General features: G+C 42.7%; 1 protein-coding gene across 2 annotated transcripts in view; it reads left to right on the forward strand.

The window, feature by feature from the left end:
- kremen1 (kringle containing transmembrane protein 1) overlaps positions 1-20,776 on the forward strand; it is a 63,171-nt gene that overhangs the window by 652 nt on the left and 41,743 nt on the right. For both annotated transcript variants that reach the window (XM_031305664.2, XM_031305665.2), the window contains exon 2: positions 19,517-19,679. In XM_031305664.2, coding sequence (XP_031161524.1) covers positions 19,517-19,679 — 163 coding nt within the window. The remainder of the gene's footprint in view (positions 1-19,516; positions 19,680-20,776) is intronic.

Genomic DNA, 20,776 nt, shown 5'->3' on the forward strand with positions numbered 1-20,776 from the left:
TCCCAAACTGCATGATGTCTTTATTTGGGGTGTTCACAGAGGGCGTCCCAAGCAAAAAATGACATGTTTTGTTGTTATTTGATTCGTTTGAGGACAAGAGAGTTGGCAGTTTTCAGTTTCAGTGTTACCTCCACACCTACAGGGTAAACACTTGTGGTCCAACAAACCGTATCCAAAGATGTCCCCAGACACGTCGTGTGTGTCCCCGTGACAAAATCCGACCAAACAGGGGTCCATGTAAATCTGGAAAAAGCTTAGGCATCATCTGGAAACGATGTTGTTGTGTTCTGAAAGTTACGTTTCGATTAAATCAGGGAAACTATGGGCTTGTTGTAACCCTAACCAGCAGCTTTTACGCACTCCACTCTCCATCACATTCTGCGCCTGATAGTCCTGATGTGTTTACCTTTTCCGCATCAGCTACATGTGGCTGATTAATTAATTTGAAGTTCTTTTAATTGGCCACATTTTTAACGGTTATGGCAGGGAACATCTTTATGATGTTTTAAACCTCCATTGTAATATTACTGTTGGCTGCACTGCATTATTGGCTATAGTGTCTTTAATTGAACCATATCAGTCTCTCAGCTCTGATATCATCCACTTATTATTATTATATTCACCATCACGTTCAGATTAAAACGCAGGGACACGCGTGCGTCTATCTGCAGCACTTCAAAGTCACAGCCGGATCCCCACGCAAAGCTGAATATTTTGTTGTAATGTGAATATCTAATAACGATGACCACACAAACCGAGCTTCTCCTTGCTGTAATTTGTGCCGCGTTTCATGTCGAAGCAGCAAATCCTCATGCTTTCCTTTTTAATTTTTTTGTCTCTTAATTATACCCTTGGATTTCAAATTAGAGGGTCCACCATCTGGGCTAGTGCGTAAGTACTCCCATGTGTACCTATGTATTAACAAAGTATTTAAAGCAATGGTATTCCCCCTCATAACACTGGGGAGGAAAAAAAGGCCAAGTTTATGTTTAGTTTAAGTCAGCTGTGCCATATTTACTGTACAGTAAAACAATAATTTCATATGTCTACGTCAGTCTCTTGTGCAAAGACTCTTTGATGCTCTCTTTGCTCTGTTTTACACTAATATGTTTGGACTGTGGAGGCCAAACTAAATGTGAAATTTAACAACAACTAATGGAAAAACCTAAAATCCTTCTGCCCTTAGTAAATTATCTTTTTTTCTTACAACCACATATTATTTGCTAAATGTCTGGAGCTACTACATAGTTCAAAAGCAGACAACTGCTCACATTTTATGCTAAATGTAAGTGGAAACATCAGATGTTTTAGTGTCAGGCCCTCGGAATCAAAGAATAAGAGCTTCTTTCCAGGCATACAGTTTTATGCTCATGTTTAACAGGAGAAATCCAATCAGAGGAGATTAAGTTTAGGGTTGATGCAAAAAGTTCATGCTCTGAAGATTGGTGAAAGGCATTCTGGTAAATGTAGGAACCTCAGGGGAAACAGACAAGGCAGGTTAAGGGAAAGCGGACACACTGAAACAAGCAGGGCTGCAGAATAACTCTTGGCTTGGTTGGAGTGGTTGAAATACGTCTTATTGTTGTGGTTTAACATCATTCAGATAAACTTTATGAATGTGAACTCTATCAGAAGAATCCAGGGCGTGTCTGTGATGTTGTTAAGAAGTAAAATCTGTGCAAATATGAATTCTTAAACACAGCTGAATTTGCCTTTGACTGCTAAAGCTAGGTCATGCAGCATCTTATTAATGCTCTGCAGAAAGCCAGCCACTGTTGCTTTTGTGACTAGTGTCTAAAACAATTATACTGTGAGTGCTTGCACTGTCCTGGTAGACTGCGGCATGGCACCAAGCAGAAGTGTGTTATGAGCAAAAGTGTTTTTTATCTTGCACTGAGGGATAATATAATGCGAGTGATATGCACACACACACACACACACATACGCAGAGATGTAAACACACACACACACACACACACACACACACACACACACACACACACACACACACGCACACACACACACACATACAAAGAGTGTTGGTTGTAGCTGAAGCAGCTAAGTGCCTTTATGCAACCTACTGTATTTTTTATACAGCACACTTCATGCTCCCAGTATAGAGCGTTAGTTAACCACAGACTCTTATCTTTAATGTATATGATTCCTCTTCCACCTGAACTCAGTGGCGTTATAAAGAAACTCATCCAGACTCCCACATGCTGTTTTGTCTGACTATGGCCTGCCATTGCTCACTTGGCAGCTGCTTAGGCCCTTCACACAAATGTACACACAAGTGGAAGCTGAATCCTGTCAGAGCTGTCAGGCTGAGGCGTAATTGAGTTGCTCTGTAAGCCGGTAATAGCTGATGGTGTTGTTGTCGTGAACAAGCTCGAGCTGGTTAATCAGCGTGGAATTATTTTGTTCTTGATGTTCCTGTTGTCCATGATCGGCCTCACTGGCAGGTTGACAATGTGGGCCAGTGGTGAAAGTGGTGGTGAGATTCTCACAGTGCACCTATATGTATGTCTTTTGTTTATGTAAATGATGCATCATCTTGTTGAGGTGTAGGCAGCTTTTTGTGAAGCTGTGAAGTGTTGCCGTTAGAGTAAGGCAGCTCACCTTTAGAGTGATCTTTTTTTAAATTCAGTGGAAGAGTGAACAAACTGTTGGTACATGTGAGGATTACCTACAATGTTTCTCCCTCACCTAGGATTCAGGGATGATTAAAGGAACAGTTTGACATTTTTGGAAATACACTTTCTTGCTGAAAGTTAGAAGTTAGATAGAAGTTCAATACCACCCTCATGCCTGTGTTAAATATGAAGCTACAGCCAGCAGCTGGTTAGCTTAGCTAAACAAAAAGGCTTGAAACCATGGGAAGCAGATAACCTTGCTCTGCAGTAATATTTCAATTGTTGAATTGCTCATAGACATATGCAACCTGCAACAAGGGATTGTAAGAAGGCATTGCTTTGATTTAGAGGTTCACAAGGCAAAAAGGTCAGTAACAATTGATCTGTCTGGTCCCACTTTTTGCAGTCATGAATAACAGCAACATGAAACAAGTAGAGTCACAACCTGTGTTTCACTGGACTTTCTTTCTATTACCTTTAAAGGAAAACAGTTAGCTTTGGTTGTGTCGAGCTGAGGCTTGAAAAGGGCAAGCTGTGACATTTTGGCAATATGGAATGCGCTCTCATTATGTGATCACAGAAGACAGAGCTGTCAGAAACAGGGCCAGATGAAGAAAACATCAGGTTAATATCTGGCTGTGCTCAACCAACTGAATCTGAATCCTGGACTGATCGGAGGAGGTGAGAGGTGCCTTATAGGCCTTCTTTTCATCTGCAGTCTTTGCCAAATCTCTCACTACTGAACTAGACATGCATGAAATGACTTGTAAGACCACAGTGGGCAGATCTGCAAAGGCTGCGCTCTGTGCAGCGAGGTATCTTATCAAAACTAACTTTCCAAAGGTAAATCAGCTTGATTATTCCAGACCAAACTGGAGATTTTTACTCTCATTTAACACTGGCACTCTTCTTTCTTCCTCAAAGCATTGCATGCACCAAACAGAGTGATGGGGTGAATGACAGCATGTGTTGTGATTTCTTCTTTGTAGCCTAACATGCATATAAGCTGCTGCACAAACTGGCAACCCTCTGTTTTATCTGGCAACCCGCTCTCTGTCCTGCTCCCTGTCTGATCGCTGTCCAGCAGGGCATGATGTTGGCCTGGACTCTGTCAGAATCACCGCTCCCGGCCGCAGACGGAACTGGGAGTCGCTGTGTGGTATAGTTGGCAAGTTGGCGGGAGCGTGGTTTAAAACATGGCACAAACTCCTCAAGAGCAGCTCAGACAGAGGTTTATATTGTAGTTTTTGATGCCGGCAACAGTCGTGCAGCTCCTGTGTTCACTAGGTTGACGTGTGATTGATAGGAGTCTACAGTACGTGGTTTGTGTTATTTTCAGATGTTTGGCTTAACATCAAGTCAGAGCGCATTTACTGTGTGTGTGTGTGTGTGTGTGTGTGTGTGTGTGTGTGTGTGTGTGTGTGTGTGTGTGTGTGTGTATATATATATATATATATATATATATATATATATATATATATATATATATACTCACCTGTCTTGTCAACATTTCCATGTATGCAAGTCCAGGATTATTGTGTATTTTTGTGCGCATATTTCTGCTTCTGTACCTGCCTGTGTAGGGCTGGTTCTGCACTTGAGAGAACAATTCCACCACATTGTCCCTTTAGAAGGTCTTTTGAAGCATTTGATCATATCACATGATCAACTTCGTCAGCAGTTGGAGATTGCCCAGTTGTCATGGAATTTTAGATGTTAAAATTTCCACTTTACAGACTTCTTGGCCATGTTGAATTAAGAATTATGGTTCAAACTTGATTCTGTTATTTCTTTAAACAAATCAATTAATACGTCTAAAAATAGTGTAGAATGGTCGTCACAGCTGGCCAGAGCCCAGGGGAACATCTTCAAATGGTTTGTGTTCTCAAAAAACCCCAAAGACAGTCAGTGTAAAATGATATAAAACAAAGAAAACGTCTCACTTTTAAAATTGCTGATAAATTTTCTGTCACTCGAGGAATCCATTAATCAGCTAATAATTTCAGCACTACATGTGTGTGTTTGAGTGTGAGTTCAAATGTGAGGCAGCTGTTGCCATCTGGAGCCTCTATAAACTTCCAACGTTCCAGCGTTCGATTTTAAAGGGGCCACGTCAAGTGTCAAAACCAAGAGGTCTCACAACCTCTATCTGATACTCCTCCACACACACACACACACACACACACACACACACACACACACACACACACACACACACACACACACACACACACAGCCACTGTCTGTCTGTCTTTGCCCAATCCACAACTCTCCATTATACAACCAATCACTATATCTGTCTCGACTTAATCCTCTCTCAACTTGTAAACGCAGTCCATACAGTGCAGTTTCTAACCCCTGAGACAGAGGGATGTTTGTGTGTGTGTGTGTGTGTGTGTGTGTGTGTGTGTGTGTGTGTGTGTGTGTGTGTGTGTGAGACACTTTGAATGGTCTGACTCAGAAGATAATAACAGACCATCCTCAGCCGCGATCTGAGGAAACACGAGCTTGTGTTGGCAGAGGTGATCGAAATGGAGCATTGGTTTGAGGAGAGACAGCGGGTTCTTAAAGAGTTTAACATAAGGGCTTTCGGTGTGCGGGTAAACCCTCTGTGCTCAGTGTTGGGAGTGTCAGAGGGCATTATGGGAAGATGGGGTCTGGGTCTCAGATGTGGGCCTTGTGGTCCCTACTGCTTTTCCGGTTCAGAGATGGAGATGGAAACCTCTCCTCCCCTGGTGAGCTTCTGAGCTACAGACACAAGTTCAGACAAACCACTAGTGTAGATTGGTGTACTGTACGGTACTGTGTGTGTGTGTGTGTGTGTGTGTGTGTGTGTGTGTGCTGAACTACACACAAGTTCCTCTGTACATGATTTATGATGTGATCTTTTGTAGAAACCAGGGGAAGTTTTAGACGTCCATAGTGAAGACATTTTTGCAAAATCAACAATTTTTGAAAGCATTCATTTATTAGGCATGCAGATTGATCTGCTGATGAAGACACTGAGATGTGTTAAAGAACTCAAGAAAAAGAGCAGTAAGTGAACCTTACGATAAGCTGCTCTTATCAATATTTTACATTAAATGGTTACATGTGATGTGGAAGGGATCGCTCATAGTAATGAAGTCAGTGAGAATTAGCACTCGATTTGCAGTTCCCCTCAGCTCTACGTTCCGTTTAGTGTCTTTCAGCAGATGTTTTGGTTTTTATGGCACGCAACTTAATTGTTTTGTTTCAGGCAGCTGTTAAGACAGCTCAGCAACTAACAGCAGCCAAAGTTAGCAACTACTGTAGCTGGTGGTGGTGAACACAGTGGAGCGTTTAGCTGCTTAAGAGACAAATATTTCCCTCAGGAGTTGGTGTAGATCGCCAGAGCTAATAGAAGAGTGAATATTGGGCTCACATTTGTCAGATGGTGATAAACAAGACTCCAAATGAATGCTAATGTTGCTCTGTTTCTGATGGGTGTGTAAATAGGCAACTGATAACTAGATATGACTAGATCGTTCTCACTTTTGCATACACTGTTAAGTGACAGTAGACTCACCTATTTTTATGTGCACTTTAAAGTATCACAATAGAAAAAGCTTTTGTAGATGGGCTAGATGGCCAAGGCAACTTATTTATTTTTTTCCAGTTAGCAACCTCTACTTCTTCTTCTCTGTTTCCTGGCTGATAACAGCCATGCGTAGCCTAAAGCGCCAACTTCTGACCAAACTAAGCTGTAGCCTAGTTTATTTACTCCTAACCAGTTGATGGAAACGCCCCTAATTCTCACTTCTATTGCGTTTGCATAAAATTCAATTGACAATTTAATAGAAGCATGGCTAGTGACTACTTACAAGGCTGACATTTTGGTAATTTCATAGTGTTAGACAGTTAAACATTTGATAATGGTTTTCTTTTTCAGGTGGCCTGTAGAGGAATGTATTTTTAAATAGAGTGAGGTAAGGGAGGAAACATCAGTTTTTTTAGATTAGACTTTTGAGATAATGTGAGTCCTTTGACTTTCACTCAAGGGCATGCGAAAGTGTCTGCATCAATCACAGGACAGAACAATCTACCGGGGCACATGGTTGCTTTTACTGCCTATTTTCACATCACTCATTGGAATCATGAGTAGGCTGACAAATGGGCTAATCTCCCTAAAAACCTATGTACCCTCTATAAAACTTACTACATAGTTACTTATACTCCTTTTTTTTAAGATTATATTTTGGGGGCTTTTCCCTTTAATATACAGTGACAACAGTGGATAGACTGGAGAGGGGGGACGACACACAGCAAAGGGCAGCAGGTCGGATTCGAACCCGCACCGCTGCAGGACTCAGCCGACATGGGGCGAATGCTCTTACTGGGTGAGCTAGAGGCCGCCCCACTTATACTCCTTTTAAATGTCCTGTAGGTTGCATGCAGGTTAAGGTCAGCATATCCTGGTTGTTTTCACAGGAAATCCAGTCAGCCTGTCTTCTCTTTGTGCTGTGCTGCTAATCAGCTCCACACCAGCCCATATGGAGCCGTCATGAATCTTCAATGGAATGCCCCAAGAGGTTTAGCGAGACAACAAAACACACCAACAAAAACCAACTAAGCATATCGCCTTCAACTGACACTGTGACTGCAAGGTGAACGACAACAGATCAGGCTATAGAGTCATAGTAGAGAGATGCTGGAATGCCACTTTGCTATTAGCTCTCCTTGCTGAGTGACTGAACAATTATTCAAGTAAACTCTGAAAAATGACGCTACCAGGTTCACATGGACGGGCAGGCTAGGAAGAGGCTCTTCCTCTGATCATCACCCAATATTTTTGTACATTTGTATAGTACTTTATTGGAAATGAGGTAGAATATAAACTAAGCCAAAGATGATTATACATGCCTCCAGGTCTAGTGCTGCAGTGCCAGTAACATCCGCTCACAGTAGCTACCTAGCTACCTGTCTCCTATAGATGAGGAGACTAGAGAGAGTTGCACTCATTGAGAAACCAGACATAGAGAGTAGAAAAGCTGAATAGGAAGAAAATAGAGCAGAGCATTTTCCTTTTTAAATATCCCAACACTCATGACACTCAGCGTGTCTTGACTTTTGAGGACAGGCCAAAGTTTTGAATAATTCCCTCATTTACTTGGCTGGAAGTAAGTTAAATCTGGCTCACAGTTGGCAACAGATGAAGAGGAAAAAAAGCTGTAGATCAGAATTGTGTCTTTCTGTGTGAAACTGCTACCCATTTACTTCCTATTGACCTCCGGGTGGTGCCCTGCGACGGTCAGGTTGCAGGCAACGCCCTTGTTCTTCCATGCCGAGGGATTGGACCGCCCACAAAACCACCAACCACTAAGACGGAGAAACAGACCTAGTTATTATAAACACAATCATGCTTATTATCGTTGCACTGTGATTCGCGTCCTGTCGTGTTCAAAGGCCTTCATTTGTTTTATCAAAGTACTTCTCTCTGTGTGTCGTTCCCCGCTCTCTGCAGTTCTCTTTTTGAACTTTGGCTGAGAGATACTCTTTCATCTTTTTTCTCTCACCTTGTGCAAATCACCACCTGCTCAGGCAGTTGGTCGGGCGACCCAGCATGCAAAGCAGCCAGGCCAGTTCCAGCTTCAGGTTCTATGATGGTGATGGTAGTGCATGGGTAGCACCCCTCAGAGGTGACGAGGCGTGACGGATGCGATAGTCATGTAAAGCACAGAGCAGCGAGAGGAACAGGCATCCCCAAACATAGTGGTGCAAGGTTGAGTGTGTCACTCCGGCCTCTGATCCACGGAGGCGGTCTCGTGAGACAACATGGAATTAAGCTGTCAAGCTGCTGCTGGCTGTACACGACTGTCAGGTTTAAAAAGAGATAAACAATGTTTAGGTGGGAGAGTGCACTCATGTGGCCCGTATAGTGGTCTGTGAGGTCAGTCAAGACCAGTCCAGAGTATTTTTCTGAATGAGCTGGGACATGTTGGTTTTGGATGGAGCTCTGTGAAGCAATGTAACCTCTGTACTTATTCTTTCACAACTCTTCATCGCAAACTATCTAGATTGTTCTCCAATGTTTCTCCCTCCTTCTCTTGCAACCAGTTCACCTCTCTCTTCCATTTCCCTCATTTGCACATTTGAAAACTATTATGCATGAGCTGTGTTCCCTGGCCTCTTCGTGTACCTTGACATTTGCTTATGCATGAGGAGACCCACTCCAGTCAATGCCAAATGACATTCTCTCTCAGCTTTGCTGGTGCTCTCTGCAGCAGTCAGAGCCCATCAGCTGGAACACACTCCAGGGTGAGGGGGTAAATCAAATACTGCAAGAACAGTAATGAAATACGATAGAGCCTTATGTTCTTCCATGAATTCTATTAACTCTCAAACAAACAATTTTTGTCATTATCAAAACTCAATTTAATTCACAGAGAAAGGAATTTTAAAGGAGGTTTTAGACCCCAGGCAGGAAGTGGCTGATGCATTAAAACATTACACAAAATATAAAAAAAAACAAATCTTCCTCAACGATGGATTTATATACTGACGTGAAATTAAAATAGAGCGTTATCAGCTCTGGGCGTGTCGATAAAAGGAAGTGCAGCTTTGCTATTCCCTAACAGCGCTCATTGGCTGGTGTTGTTTCTGCATTTTAAGGAGAACAGGAAAAAACGATTAGACTTTGGTTTGATTTGTTTTGGTTAAAGCCATTCAGGTTTCCTGTCTCTGTATTTCTCTTTTTGAAAATACTATTAATAAAGCTTTTGACAAAGTATGATTAAGGTAAATTAGCTGTTATTCTTTCTTTGATTCAAACATGTAACATGTTCCAAACATCTCGCCAGTGATTGGTTGGTTGGGTTGGCCTTTGCAAGGATCTCCACTGAGTTTCAAAGCAACCATGTATTTTTGTGGTGTCACATGCAATTCTGAGTTTTGAGAAGCGTAACCAAGAACATAACGGGAGGATATTGAATTGCTACTGTGTGAGACATGACCTGTCCGGCGAACCTAGTTCTTTTTATACTGCAGTTATGTTTGGGCCAGGGCCACTGAAGTCTGTGCTCTACTGTGGTAGAGTAATGGCAACCACTTTAAGTAAATGGAGAGTAATTTCATTGCTGAGCCCGGGGGTCTGGTTTGTGTCCAGCTGCAACAGTTTGTGGCCAAAGAGGCAAATTGTCGCCTCTCCTCCTTGCAGGAAACGCCCACAGACAGCACTGATTTAACAAGGCCAAGAAAGTGGACATGGCTAAGTGGACAGAGCAAACATTTGGACAAGTGAAGGGAGCAGACGTAGCTAAGTGGACAGCAAACAAAGGAACAAAGCCAGTAACGGGTAGCGCTAAGAAGCCGTGACAGGGAAATGTGCAGTGGATCAGAGAGCAAAGAACGGAGGTTGGACAACATGTTTCAGTGTGGTCGTTTTTTAAAGAAATGGAAATAATATTCATTAACTGGAGCTGGGATACCCTGGCGATAGTTAATGGAGCTTAAACAGTTCATGGACCCTACTTGACAAATGCCCAGGAACATCTCAGACAACCGTTTTCACAAACAACCATTGTCCCTCAAGCTGCAGAGCCAGTGATATCCCCTTGCAATGTGAGGGGCCTTTGAAAGAGGCTTGAACTCAAAAGGGTTGAAACCCAAGTCGCCATGAGGCCCTGATTTAGTTGTCTGTCCTGCATTGAAGGTGAATACAGCTCCCCAAGGTGAACACAGAAAGGGTTGGGTCTGCAGCAGTCTATGTGGCACCAGCCCACGACCAACTCCAACCGAGGGGTGGTCACACTCGGCCAATGCCATGAAACAGAATCTGCCGGCCCTCAATAGATCCTCCGTAATGGATCCCCGTTCTCAGGGAGGCCGGTGGGATGCCCCCTGTCTTTTACCAGAGCCATCTGGTTCCCAGTACTGCTGCTCTTCCCACAGCCACACAAACCACAGTGAAAAGTGATCGCTTTCATAATCAAGATCAGGAACTGGAGACATGGCTGGTTTAAAGGGGTCTGAATGTTGAGCACTGTGGTCCCCTCTGCAGCAGCCTATTGTGCTGTTGTTATTGTGTCCTTAGAAGTGCACTCTGTTGCGGTTTACCTGACAACCTTTTGTGATTTGATACAGTGGAAATGTGTGCTCTGTTTATGCTCTGATCAGGTCAGTGAGACATGATAATTAAAAAAGAACGATTTTTACATGTTAGGCAATAATAGAGTACAATCCACACATTGAGACAGTGATAATAACTAACGATTGTTCTAGAGCCAACAACATTAAGGCAAAATGTTTTGACGCAAAGGAGATTTTCTTAACAGCATACAAGGGTTTAAAGTGTAAAAAAATCTAAACAAGCCAAGGAATGCCGAGGGAACAGACCAGTGCTCTCCATCTTTAGTTTACAAAGTTAGACAAACAAACACGCTGGTGCCTTATTTTCTGATGTGTATGCCACTTTCTCCAAACAAGCACGCTGGAGATTTGTTGGATGCAGATGGTAGCATGTTTGTGCTTAAACTGGTTCTGTCCTCTACTACTGCAAGCAATAAGTAGCAGTTGATTAAACCACAGCATTTAATATACATCCATACAGTACTTTCTTTCGATGTTTTCTCCTGTCCATCAATTTTTTGCACTGCCCAAAAGGTGAATGAAATCCACCATTGGTCTGCTTTAGTTACATTTAATTACAACACATGGCTCTAAGCTGCACTCAGACATTTGATCATATTAAGCTCAATTTCCAATAACCATGTTTTTCCATTTTTGAAGAAGGGCATCAAAGCTGCCTTTAAAGCTCAGGATTGCCATGAAGACATGAAACGTGTCCTTGGTGATCAGACTCTAGATAATATCCAGACAGATTGAGTGAGGTGTAATTTAGGTTTTTATTCTTCTAGTTTTGTCATTTGTACAGCAACAAAATGTAGACGTTAAGAGGTTAAAACCTCAGTTGAAATAAAATGTATCAGCAACTATTTTGATAATTAATCCCTCAGTTAATTTTTTAAGAAAACTTTCATTTTGTTTTAATGATTGCAGCTTTTCCCCTAGATGAAATGCCACTGGTTTTCTTAATTCCCCAAATTGTATTTGGATGTCATGTATGACAACTTGGCAAGGAATCTGCACAGGAAAAGCAGGAAATAACTAATCAAAACTGGAGAGCAAAATCTAAAACTCTCTTCCAAACAGCAGCAAAGGGGGAATGAGAAAGTTGGATAGTGTTTGAAAGTTGCTCTCAAAAGATTTTCAGCAACACCTGCACCATCATGAACATGAGTATAAGGGGGGAGGGGGGGACTGTTAACTGAATGTTTATATCCATCTGCAAAAGTACTTTGATTAACAGTTCCTTTACATTTCTTCTGCTGCTTTACACAATGGCTTCAGCCTTCTTGCCTTGAGTCTTGCTATGATTCACTTTGAATTTAATAAGGATGTCTGTTAAGAATAAAGAGGAAAAAAAGCCGAGCTTTTAATCTGGCGCAGCAGTGTGTTTTTTGTGGTTGTTTTGCATTAGCAGGGCAGGTCATATCGCTTCCTCCCCTCGGCCTTTATTTATCCAAGTCAGCCTCATCTTCCCTGCACCCTGTATTCACACAGGACCTCAGGAAAAAGAGACAGAGGGGGTGGTGTGCATGTGTGTGTGTGTGTGTGTGTGTGTGTGTGTGTGTGTGTGTGTGTGTGTGTGTGTGTGTGTGCGTGCCTGCGTGCATGCGTGTTGGGGAGAGTTGCACTCAATTCTCTCCAACAGCACTGACAAACCACATATCATTTACATTCCTGAGATAGCAGCTAACCTGAGCACAAACAGGACGATCGAAAACAGGTGTGTTTAGCGACAACCCTTTTTTCTTTCATGGTTCACCTTTCTTTGAGGTGCTATCTGGCTTTACAATGTTATAGCTTACAGTGGCTTAACATACAGGGCAAAGGGCCTACATATGGATCTGAGGTCCATCACTGTGTACGAATCAAAATGTTATTATTGGAGCAACGTGAGATGTGGAAATCATCCTACGAGAGAGCGGACAGGAGGCCAGACGAAGCCATACTGTCCGCACAACTTACATAATGTTACCACAAATTGATTACTGCCTTTGAGAGGCTGGCCCATTGTGAGAAGAAGGAGTTAGATAATTGACAGATATGCACTCAAACACACACACATAAGCTGTCACACACACACACACACACACACACACACACACACACACACACACACACACACACACACTGAGTGAGTGATATCTACTGTGCAGTGATGAGGGGGTGAGAATGGCATCACCACAATAACATTGGCCCTACCACCGGGGGAACAAAGGTGCCTGTGTGCATGTTTGTGTGTGTGTGTGTGCGAGTGTGTGTGTGTGTGTGTGTGTGTGTCCTCCTTTCCCTCCACATCGGATCCATCTTAAAATACTGCGGCTGCTCCACTGATGAAAATTGCTCCCTTTCATTCTTACTGTAAGTGCATCTTGGGGGAAGTATGGGTATGAGGGGGGAGAAGGAGAAAAAAAAAGCTGGAATGATGTGGGTAGGAGTGCAGATTAATGCATGTTTTGTCACTGCATATGTTTATCCGGGCATCTGACAATGCAAGTTGACTGAGGGATCATTTTACCATCCATTTACACGCACAACATAAAAGAAGACAACCTTAAAACACCCCCATGCCAGGCGCGCACAGCCATTAGCAACAGTGAGCTATCATGGCATGTATCACAAGCCGAAGATCCTCTGGTTATCAAAAGCTGCATGCGATGAGGAACCCATATGGGGCTGTGTTATTCTTTTCACAGAAGACATGCATTAGCAAGACATATTTTCTCTCCCTTAAGCCCTGCATTGGTTGTTTGTTTGCTGGTAAAAGGCACCAGCACGCATCTGTGCCACAGAGCTCCTCTGGAATGAGATTAGTACCTTCATGCTTAGATCACTGGCATTAGAGACGCTAACTCAGTATTTGCTGTTAATTTTACAAGCCTGGTCTTTGTCGGCCTTGTCTATAACATGAAGAAATGTGAAATAAACCCATTGGTGCTATGCACAAGAAGGACAAAATTAAAGCCTGGGTTAACAATCTGCAGGATCATAAAAACGGTCTTTGTCCCACCCTTACTCACTCTCTATCTGTTTTCCTCTCTTCTTACTTTTCGGCTTAATTTGGCCTCCCCTGCCATTGCTCTGTCTTTCACAATCCTTCCTTCAGTCTCAATGCTTCACTTTCATTTCTAGTTGGGTTTAATTTAGGATGGATCAATCCCAGGCACAAACTAATTGTGCACCTCTGCTCCCTTCCTCCTACCTTCACTTATAGTCCCTGCTTTCTCCTGGCTGCACAAGTCTTGTTTACACTGCTGTCAAAGTTGGTTTAGAGCAGGTTCAGTGGTGTGTGTTGAATACTGTATGCAGGAAATTCCCCCTTCTATTTGTTTAACCCTGTAACACCTTTCTTCTTATTGTATGGCGAGGTGTTTGGTTGAGTGCATGTGTTAATTTGTGAGAAACTACAGAAAAAACAAAGATATCATTTTTAATCATGTTTGGAAATATGGCCTCTTTTTTTTGGCAGATGTTGATTATGACTTGAGGAAACGGTAAGGAGGTGCCAGAGGGAGGTAATTGAATGTGACACCTCGTCCGCCCTCAAGGCTGGCGGGTCTCTGATATCGACATTTTGCCAGCAGCTTTTTTCCCCAGGGTTTCAGCAAGTCCCTGAATGTCCTTTACGTCATTGTCAGAGTCTGCAGCCCATCAGTCACTCCCTGAACGTCTGCCAAGTAAAACTCAAAATCGTCCCTCCTCGTTCCATCCTGGTCCACTCACAGAGCCAAAACTACACTTGGTCTATCTGTACTGTGTTCTGTCAGACATCATCCCGGCCTCTATGGGAAATCCTACAGAGCTGAATGTTTTATCTGCTTCGGAATATTTGCTTATTGATTTTTGAAAAACTCTTGAGAAATAACTCTTAAGAAATGTAGGTCCAGAGAGCAGCTTGTAGCAAAAAAAAAACTTTTATGCTTTCCATTTTTGTGACAAGCTACTTCAAACAGAGGGTTTTTTGGCAGCGCGTTTAGCCCACCACTGGCTCCAGCAGATTAGACTCTTTCCATTACAGAGCTAAATAATAGGGGCCGCACTAGAACGAGATGGGGCCATGTTTTATAGGTGCTACCCAGCAACTTTGGCAGGGAGTCCTGTGGGTCTGTGGCTACTGTGGTAGTGAACTCAGAAGGTGGTGCAGCAGAGGGTTTTTGCAGAGGAAGAATGGTGGTGATGGAGGCTATTTTGGGACTGAATGAGGTCTTGGTTTATGGCCTGGTAATCTGGGGCTACAACCTATGACAAAAGCATGAAATGAAAAGGACTATAAAATCCCACTGAGAAGTCATTGTCTGCAGATTTAACTAGTTAGAGGCATCTGTTCTCATCACTTGAGAGGCACCATTGCTTTTATTTGCACTTTCATTGACCCTCTTGCATGTGGGCATTTTAAAAAAATCTCGTACAGGAGAGGAGAGATCAGAGAAGCAGCGAGGCAAGGTGTGGTCCATTAACTGCCGAGTCCCCGCCTTCCATCTGAGAAATCACTGACTTCTTCTCAGCAACATCCAACTTCATTAAAAGAGCCTCACTGAATCTATGACCATCTCTGAAACTTGGATAATAAATGTAAAGCAGTCTTCCTGCGATCCTCTGAAGTCTGATGTGGTTTTGATGTGGAAATGGATGCTGCTGGGGAAAAGGGGAACCAGATTTGTGTTGCAGCCAGCTGTGGCCCCCCCAGAAAAAGAAATCTGTAACCCGCTACATCTGGCCTGGTTTGGCCTGGCCCTGGCCTCTGTTCTTACTACACTGGCATTAATGATCCCCACAACAGTAATGGCTACCAGGACACAGTGGAGGGGAAACATAGTGTGGCAGGTTGTGCATTAATAATCTGCCATTTCTGTCATCTTTGTTTGTAGATTTTGGCTCTCTGAATCCACAATGTGCAGCCTCCAGTTTTTTGGTGGTGTTAGTTCCTTTTGAAATTGTTTTTTTTTGTGTATAATATTGTACATGCATGTTTCTATCATAGGCTTATTCTGTGTAATTCTATAATAGTGGAAATATTGCTCATGCACTAAGCCTGTTTTGCTGTCCCCAGAGCTCGAAGCATATAATAAAGATGGAAGGAAGCTCTTTATGTCAGCCCTCTGTGAGGAAGCAGTCGTCTGTAATTATCGCTGCTTCTCATCCCTTGTAGCAAACACAACAAATAAGTGCTCTTGTGTGACCTGGCAACGTGTCTCAGAGAAACCATTTGTTTGTAAGCTTGTTTGTTTGTGTTCTTGAGATCACATGACCAAAGCCGCATACTCTTTTCTCCCCCCCTCTTTTCTCGGAGCATCAAGTGCATTTGAAGTTGCAATGTGGAAGTCATTAGCCACAAATCCCAACCAATATAATAACAGGGCGATTAGCTCTCTTTCAGCGATCCTCTGCTGTTTTTTTTTTCTCTCTCTCTCTCTTGTCGCCGGGGTGGTGCAGTATTCTTTGAGCGCAGGGCTTGGTCAAGGGCGAGTCCTCCTCTTCCCTTTCCTGGACTTTTTCTATTTGTAGATCTGCATATATTTTATAGGAGCCCCTCCATCTTTCTTGCGGTGGTGGTTCTGTTTCCCATCACGGCCTATGATGAAACCACAAGAAAGCCCAGTCCCATGTGACGAGAGCGCAACAGTTGCTTGGTGACAAGGAAAAAGGGTGTGAGATGGGGCTGGCCGTGTTCGGAGGGGAGTGGGCCTGGGTTGCTGACATCCAATCAGCAGATGAGCTCTTCATTTCCCTCCAGGACAAGGATAAAACGCTCATATCCACACCGCTCCAAAGTAAAATGGTCCTTTTCTCTTTAGCTTGATAGATGTGTGGCCATCCGCAGGGCCATTCATCTTTAACGATGGCCTCACTTATCTCTGAGTCCTTGCAGATCCGCTACTTCCCATTCCCACCACAAGCAAATGGTGCTTTGAAACCACCTGGAACACCCTCCCTCCCCAGCTCCCTCCCAGTGGCAAAAAGCTGCCACATTTACCATCTCATCCTGGAAAGCTAACTTGGCCACAGCAGGGCGGGATGATTGCCAGCAGCAGCTCGTTCCAAGCGGACCATGTGCAGACGAGCTCTGCTTCATCCTGAAACTTCAGAGCAAAGTTTCCTGAAGGAGGAGAGGAGACATTTACAAAGTCATTTGGCTCTTTCTTTTTGATACAGTGTGTTAAGCAGCGATGCACGCAGCCAAGTTTAGTCATTCTAATACCCGCTCTTTTCGAGGAGAAGCTATTTGAAGGACGTGAGCTCATTTGGGATGCAGTCGGCTGCCCTGTCCCTGCCTGATGTTATCCTCTCTGACTGGGGCAGTAACAGTCGTGATTGCTTTTGGGGAGCAGTGACTCACGATTGTGCTTGTGCCCCTGCCAAACTCTCAATGGCAGTGTTTCCTTCTCTTTCTTTCTGTTGCCGTGGTTGCGGCGTCCGGAAAAATGTAAATGCAATGAAAACTCTGATTCCTGTCTTCCCAAATTAGTACTTTATATATCACATCATACAATCCTTATTCACATGGCATCATCCTTTAACTGTAGGACCAGCTGACACTAATGTTAATATCAGAACACCCCCTTATCTCCAAAGTCTTCTCCAGGTTAAACACTGATCCATGGTGATCATCTACACGCCTTGCCTGTCCTCTGTGTGAGCCCGACGACAACTTGTCTCCTCCACCACTCTCGTCGCTCCCTCGTGTAAGGGTAGCAAGAGCATGACCCCTGTTGTAACACCATTAAGCTGTTTTTATTTTTTATTTTATGGAGTCATGTTCTGCCTCAGACACTCACAAGTGGATTTACGATCTAGTGGTTGATATCCTTGCATGCCGAGGTGGTATTAATTTGCTAAGAGAGACGTGAGCCATTTACAGACAATAGACTGGCACCATAATTGCAGGAACCTGACACCCTGCAGCTCCTTGCTGCTGTTGAACTCCTGTCGGCCAGACGATGGATAGCTGACAAGCTTGACTGAACAACACAGGGCGAAACAACTTTAATTAAAAGCAACTTTGGCTGACACACTGAGAACAGCCGGAGCCTTTGATTTACTCTAAACTTAAGTGTTAGCAGTAATTTTGTGGTGGATGCAAGAGGCTGGAATGCGTGTTCGCGTGCAAGCTAACTGCTGTAAATATTGCAAATCATGGTACGCTAATTACTAAACACTTGAAACTTTATCAACATTTTTTTTTTAAATGCCCTACAATTCTACATTATACACTTTCCTGAACATCTTCTAATGTAATTAACACAGACATTTAATTTGGGAGTTTATTGATCTCCCATAAATAAAAGAGTAAACCTTTTTAGGTCTTATAACTGTCATTATTGATGCTACCTCTCAACCTGTGAAACGGCATCTAATGAACAATGGACCTGGTAACAGACTACAAAAGTTGCATTACAAGGCTCTGAGGCCGAGTGATCCTCAAAGATAAAATAACAGATAAGATAAAACTTTGTTGTCTGTTCACACAGAAAATGTTCTTGCATCGTCTGCTCCAACAGTCAACAGATAACATTAAAAAACACAAACATAAAAAACATCTGGATGGCCACCCAACAAACATCTGACAGACCTTTCCACACACACACACACACACACACACACACACACACACACACACACACACACACACACACACACTTTGACTCGAAAGAGAATAAACAAGAGCTTTGGAGCACAGCTGGCTCACCAAGGGGTGTAATGACTGTCATATTGCAATGTATTAGCTCATACTCAGCCCAGACAGCTTTACTTGATGAAAGGGGCCGGGCATTGGCTAACCATGTACATAGCAACAAGACCCCATGGAGATGAGCCAAACAAGCAAGAATTGTTCTTTTTCTTATTAATGTTTGACTGACAGGTGTGAGGTGAAAGAGTTGTTATACTTCCATGTGCTCTTGCATGACATTTTCAAAAGCAGATAAGTCAAAACTCAAAAGTGTTAATGCATGTACCGTGTATCAGAACTTCAAACTGTTGCCCTTGTGGCATTGTTTGCATCTACACTTTGCAACTTAAAGACATATATATAGACATTGTTTTTATCTCCGCTGTTTACACTGAAGGTGTATCCTGCTCTGTCAACAGTTGCAATTATGAGCACCTGCATATGTATGAGTAACCATAACAGTCAAATAATAAATTAATATTTTCCATCCTAATGCAATCAAAAAAGGAATTCAGTTGTAGCTGTTAAAACTCACTTGACAGGAGCCCCCCCCCCCCTTAGAGCTTAGAGTGATGAGCGTTGATGGCTCATCACGCTCCCATCAGCCATTGTTTATTTGAATTCCCTCTTTCAGGGAAGAAAAGCCTTCCACCAGCCATCGTTTTGCCTGAGGAAACCGGCTCTCTCCCTCTTTCTCACTCTCTCTCTCTCTCTCTGTCTCTGTCTTAGCCATATGGTTGTCATACACTTCCTGGAAATTTTGCTTTTGTTTTACATCTGTGGGCCATTTTTTTCCTACGCTCCTGCGTTGAAATTAATTAAAACAATACCATGATTGATCTTGCTTTACCACGTTTGGCCAGAGCTAAAATGAATTGAGCCTGGGCAAAGAATACAATTAGTCCAAACGTATTGTTTATGATCATTCCAAGCACTTTAAAACATTTTAATAGCAGTAGAGTATTTCACTGAATCCAGATTCTTAATAAAGCAGGTCGCATATGTGGCTGCCTTTTATATTTAAAGGCTCTCACCAAGCTTTTGATTTCCAGCTTAATAGACTAAGTATAATCCTAAATTGCAGACACCAGGGAATTCTCTCACTTTCATCATCTCATTTCTCTTTCTTCAGAGTGTTACACTGCCAACGGAGAAGACTACAGGGGCTTCCAGAATCAGACCAGCCTGCATGGTGGTAAACCCTGCCTCTTCTGGAATGAGACCTTTCAGCACCCTTACAACACCCTCAAATACCCCAATGGAGAGGGTGGTTTGGGCAGCCACAACTACTGCAGGTGAGTCCCTTTTTTTGATCTGGAAGTTTACTGTAAAGGTTTACTTGTTACAAATACCGATACAAGAAGTTATTGAACCAATTTCAGATAATATGGTTAAAACCTAAGGGTTATTATAGCAAGATATGGAATTGAATATTGGAATGCAGGGTTGAGGGATAGGACTTTTATACAGAGATACAAATATCCCGTATTTCACAATCACAAATTAGAGAAACGTCTGAAAAAAATAATAAAAAAATAAAAAGTAATGGAGACCAACAGAAGAAATACCCTATTGAAACCTTTTGGAATCTCAGTGCAATTTAAAATGCAGCATCAGATTACTTCAGAGGTCCCATTTATCTCAAAGAGTTACATGTAGCATTTTTAACATCTGCTGTTTTTATTATTGATTGATTAATTGACTAGACTGTGTTGGTATGATTCCTGTAAGCAAATGAGACCGTCCTGCTATCTCACAAAGATTGTACATTCTGAAATGAAGACCGTACCTTCTGCCGCTACTGGTCCATTTGTTTTACAGAGGCTACAAATGGAGCTAATGGTAAAAGTTTATTAAGACATTATTCTGTAAGCTTTTCAGTCATTTCACCACCCGGCATTTCAAGTAAGCTTAAGCTCTTTCTGCACTGGAAGAATACCTGTTCCCTCTCATTTTTTTTTAATAGTAAAGCCATCTCCTTTTGTGCTGGAAATCCATCCGATTTACCACAAAATCCTAAGCAGTGGCTCACAGTGTAAGGCTGAAAATCATTTTCAGCAGTTGTGACAATTATGATTGATGTTATTGATGTCGAAATGCTTTGAGTAGCACCTTTATAGCTGACAATACCACTGTTTGACAGAGCTTTGAACGTCCTAGACAAAGCATTTTACTTTCTGAATAATTCAGAACCAAGTCATCGTTCTGAGCACAGGGGACCTGCTCAGACATTCACCTCTTAATATTTTATTGGTGGCACCCTTAACAGAACATTTAGCCTTGTCATCACAAGGACACAAAGAGGCTTGAAGAGTTTGTGTAAGCAAATCTCCATCTCTCATCCCTGGAATGTGAAGGGACACGGTGGCTTTGGGTGTCTAGGAAACCCTTT

This window comes from Sander lucioperca, chromosome 2, assembly GCF_008315115.2.
Source record: "Sander lucioperca isolate FBNREF2018 chromosome 2, SLUC_FBN_1.2, whole genome shotgun sequence".
NCBI classification, from domain to species: domain Eukaryota; kingdom Metazoa; phylum Chordata; class Actinopteri; order Perciformes; family Percidae; genus Sander; species Sander lucioperca.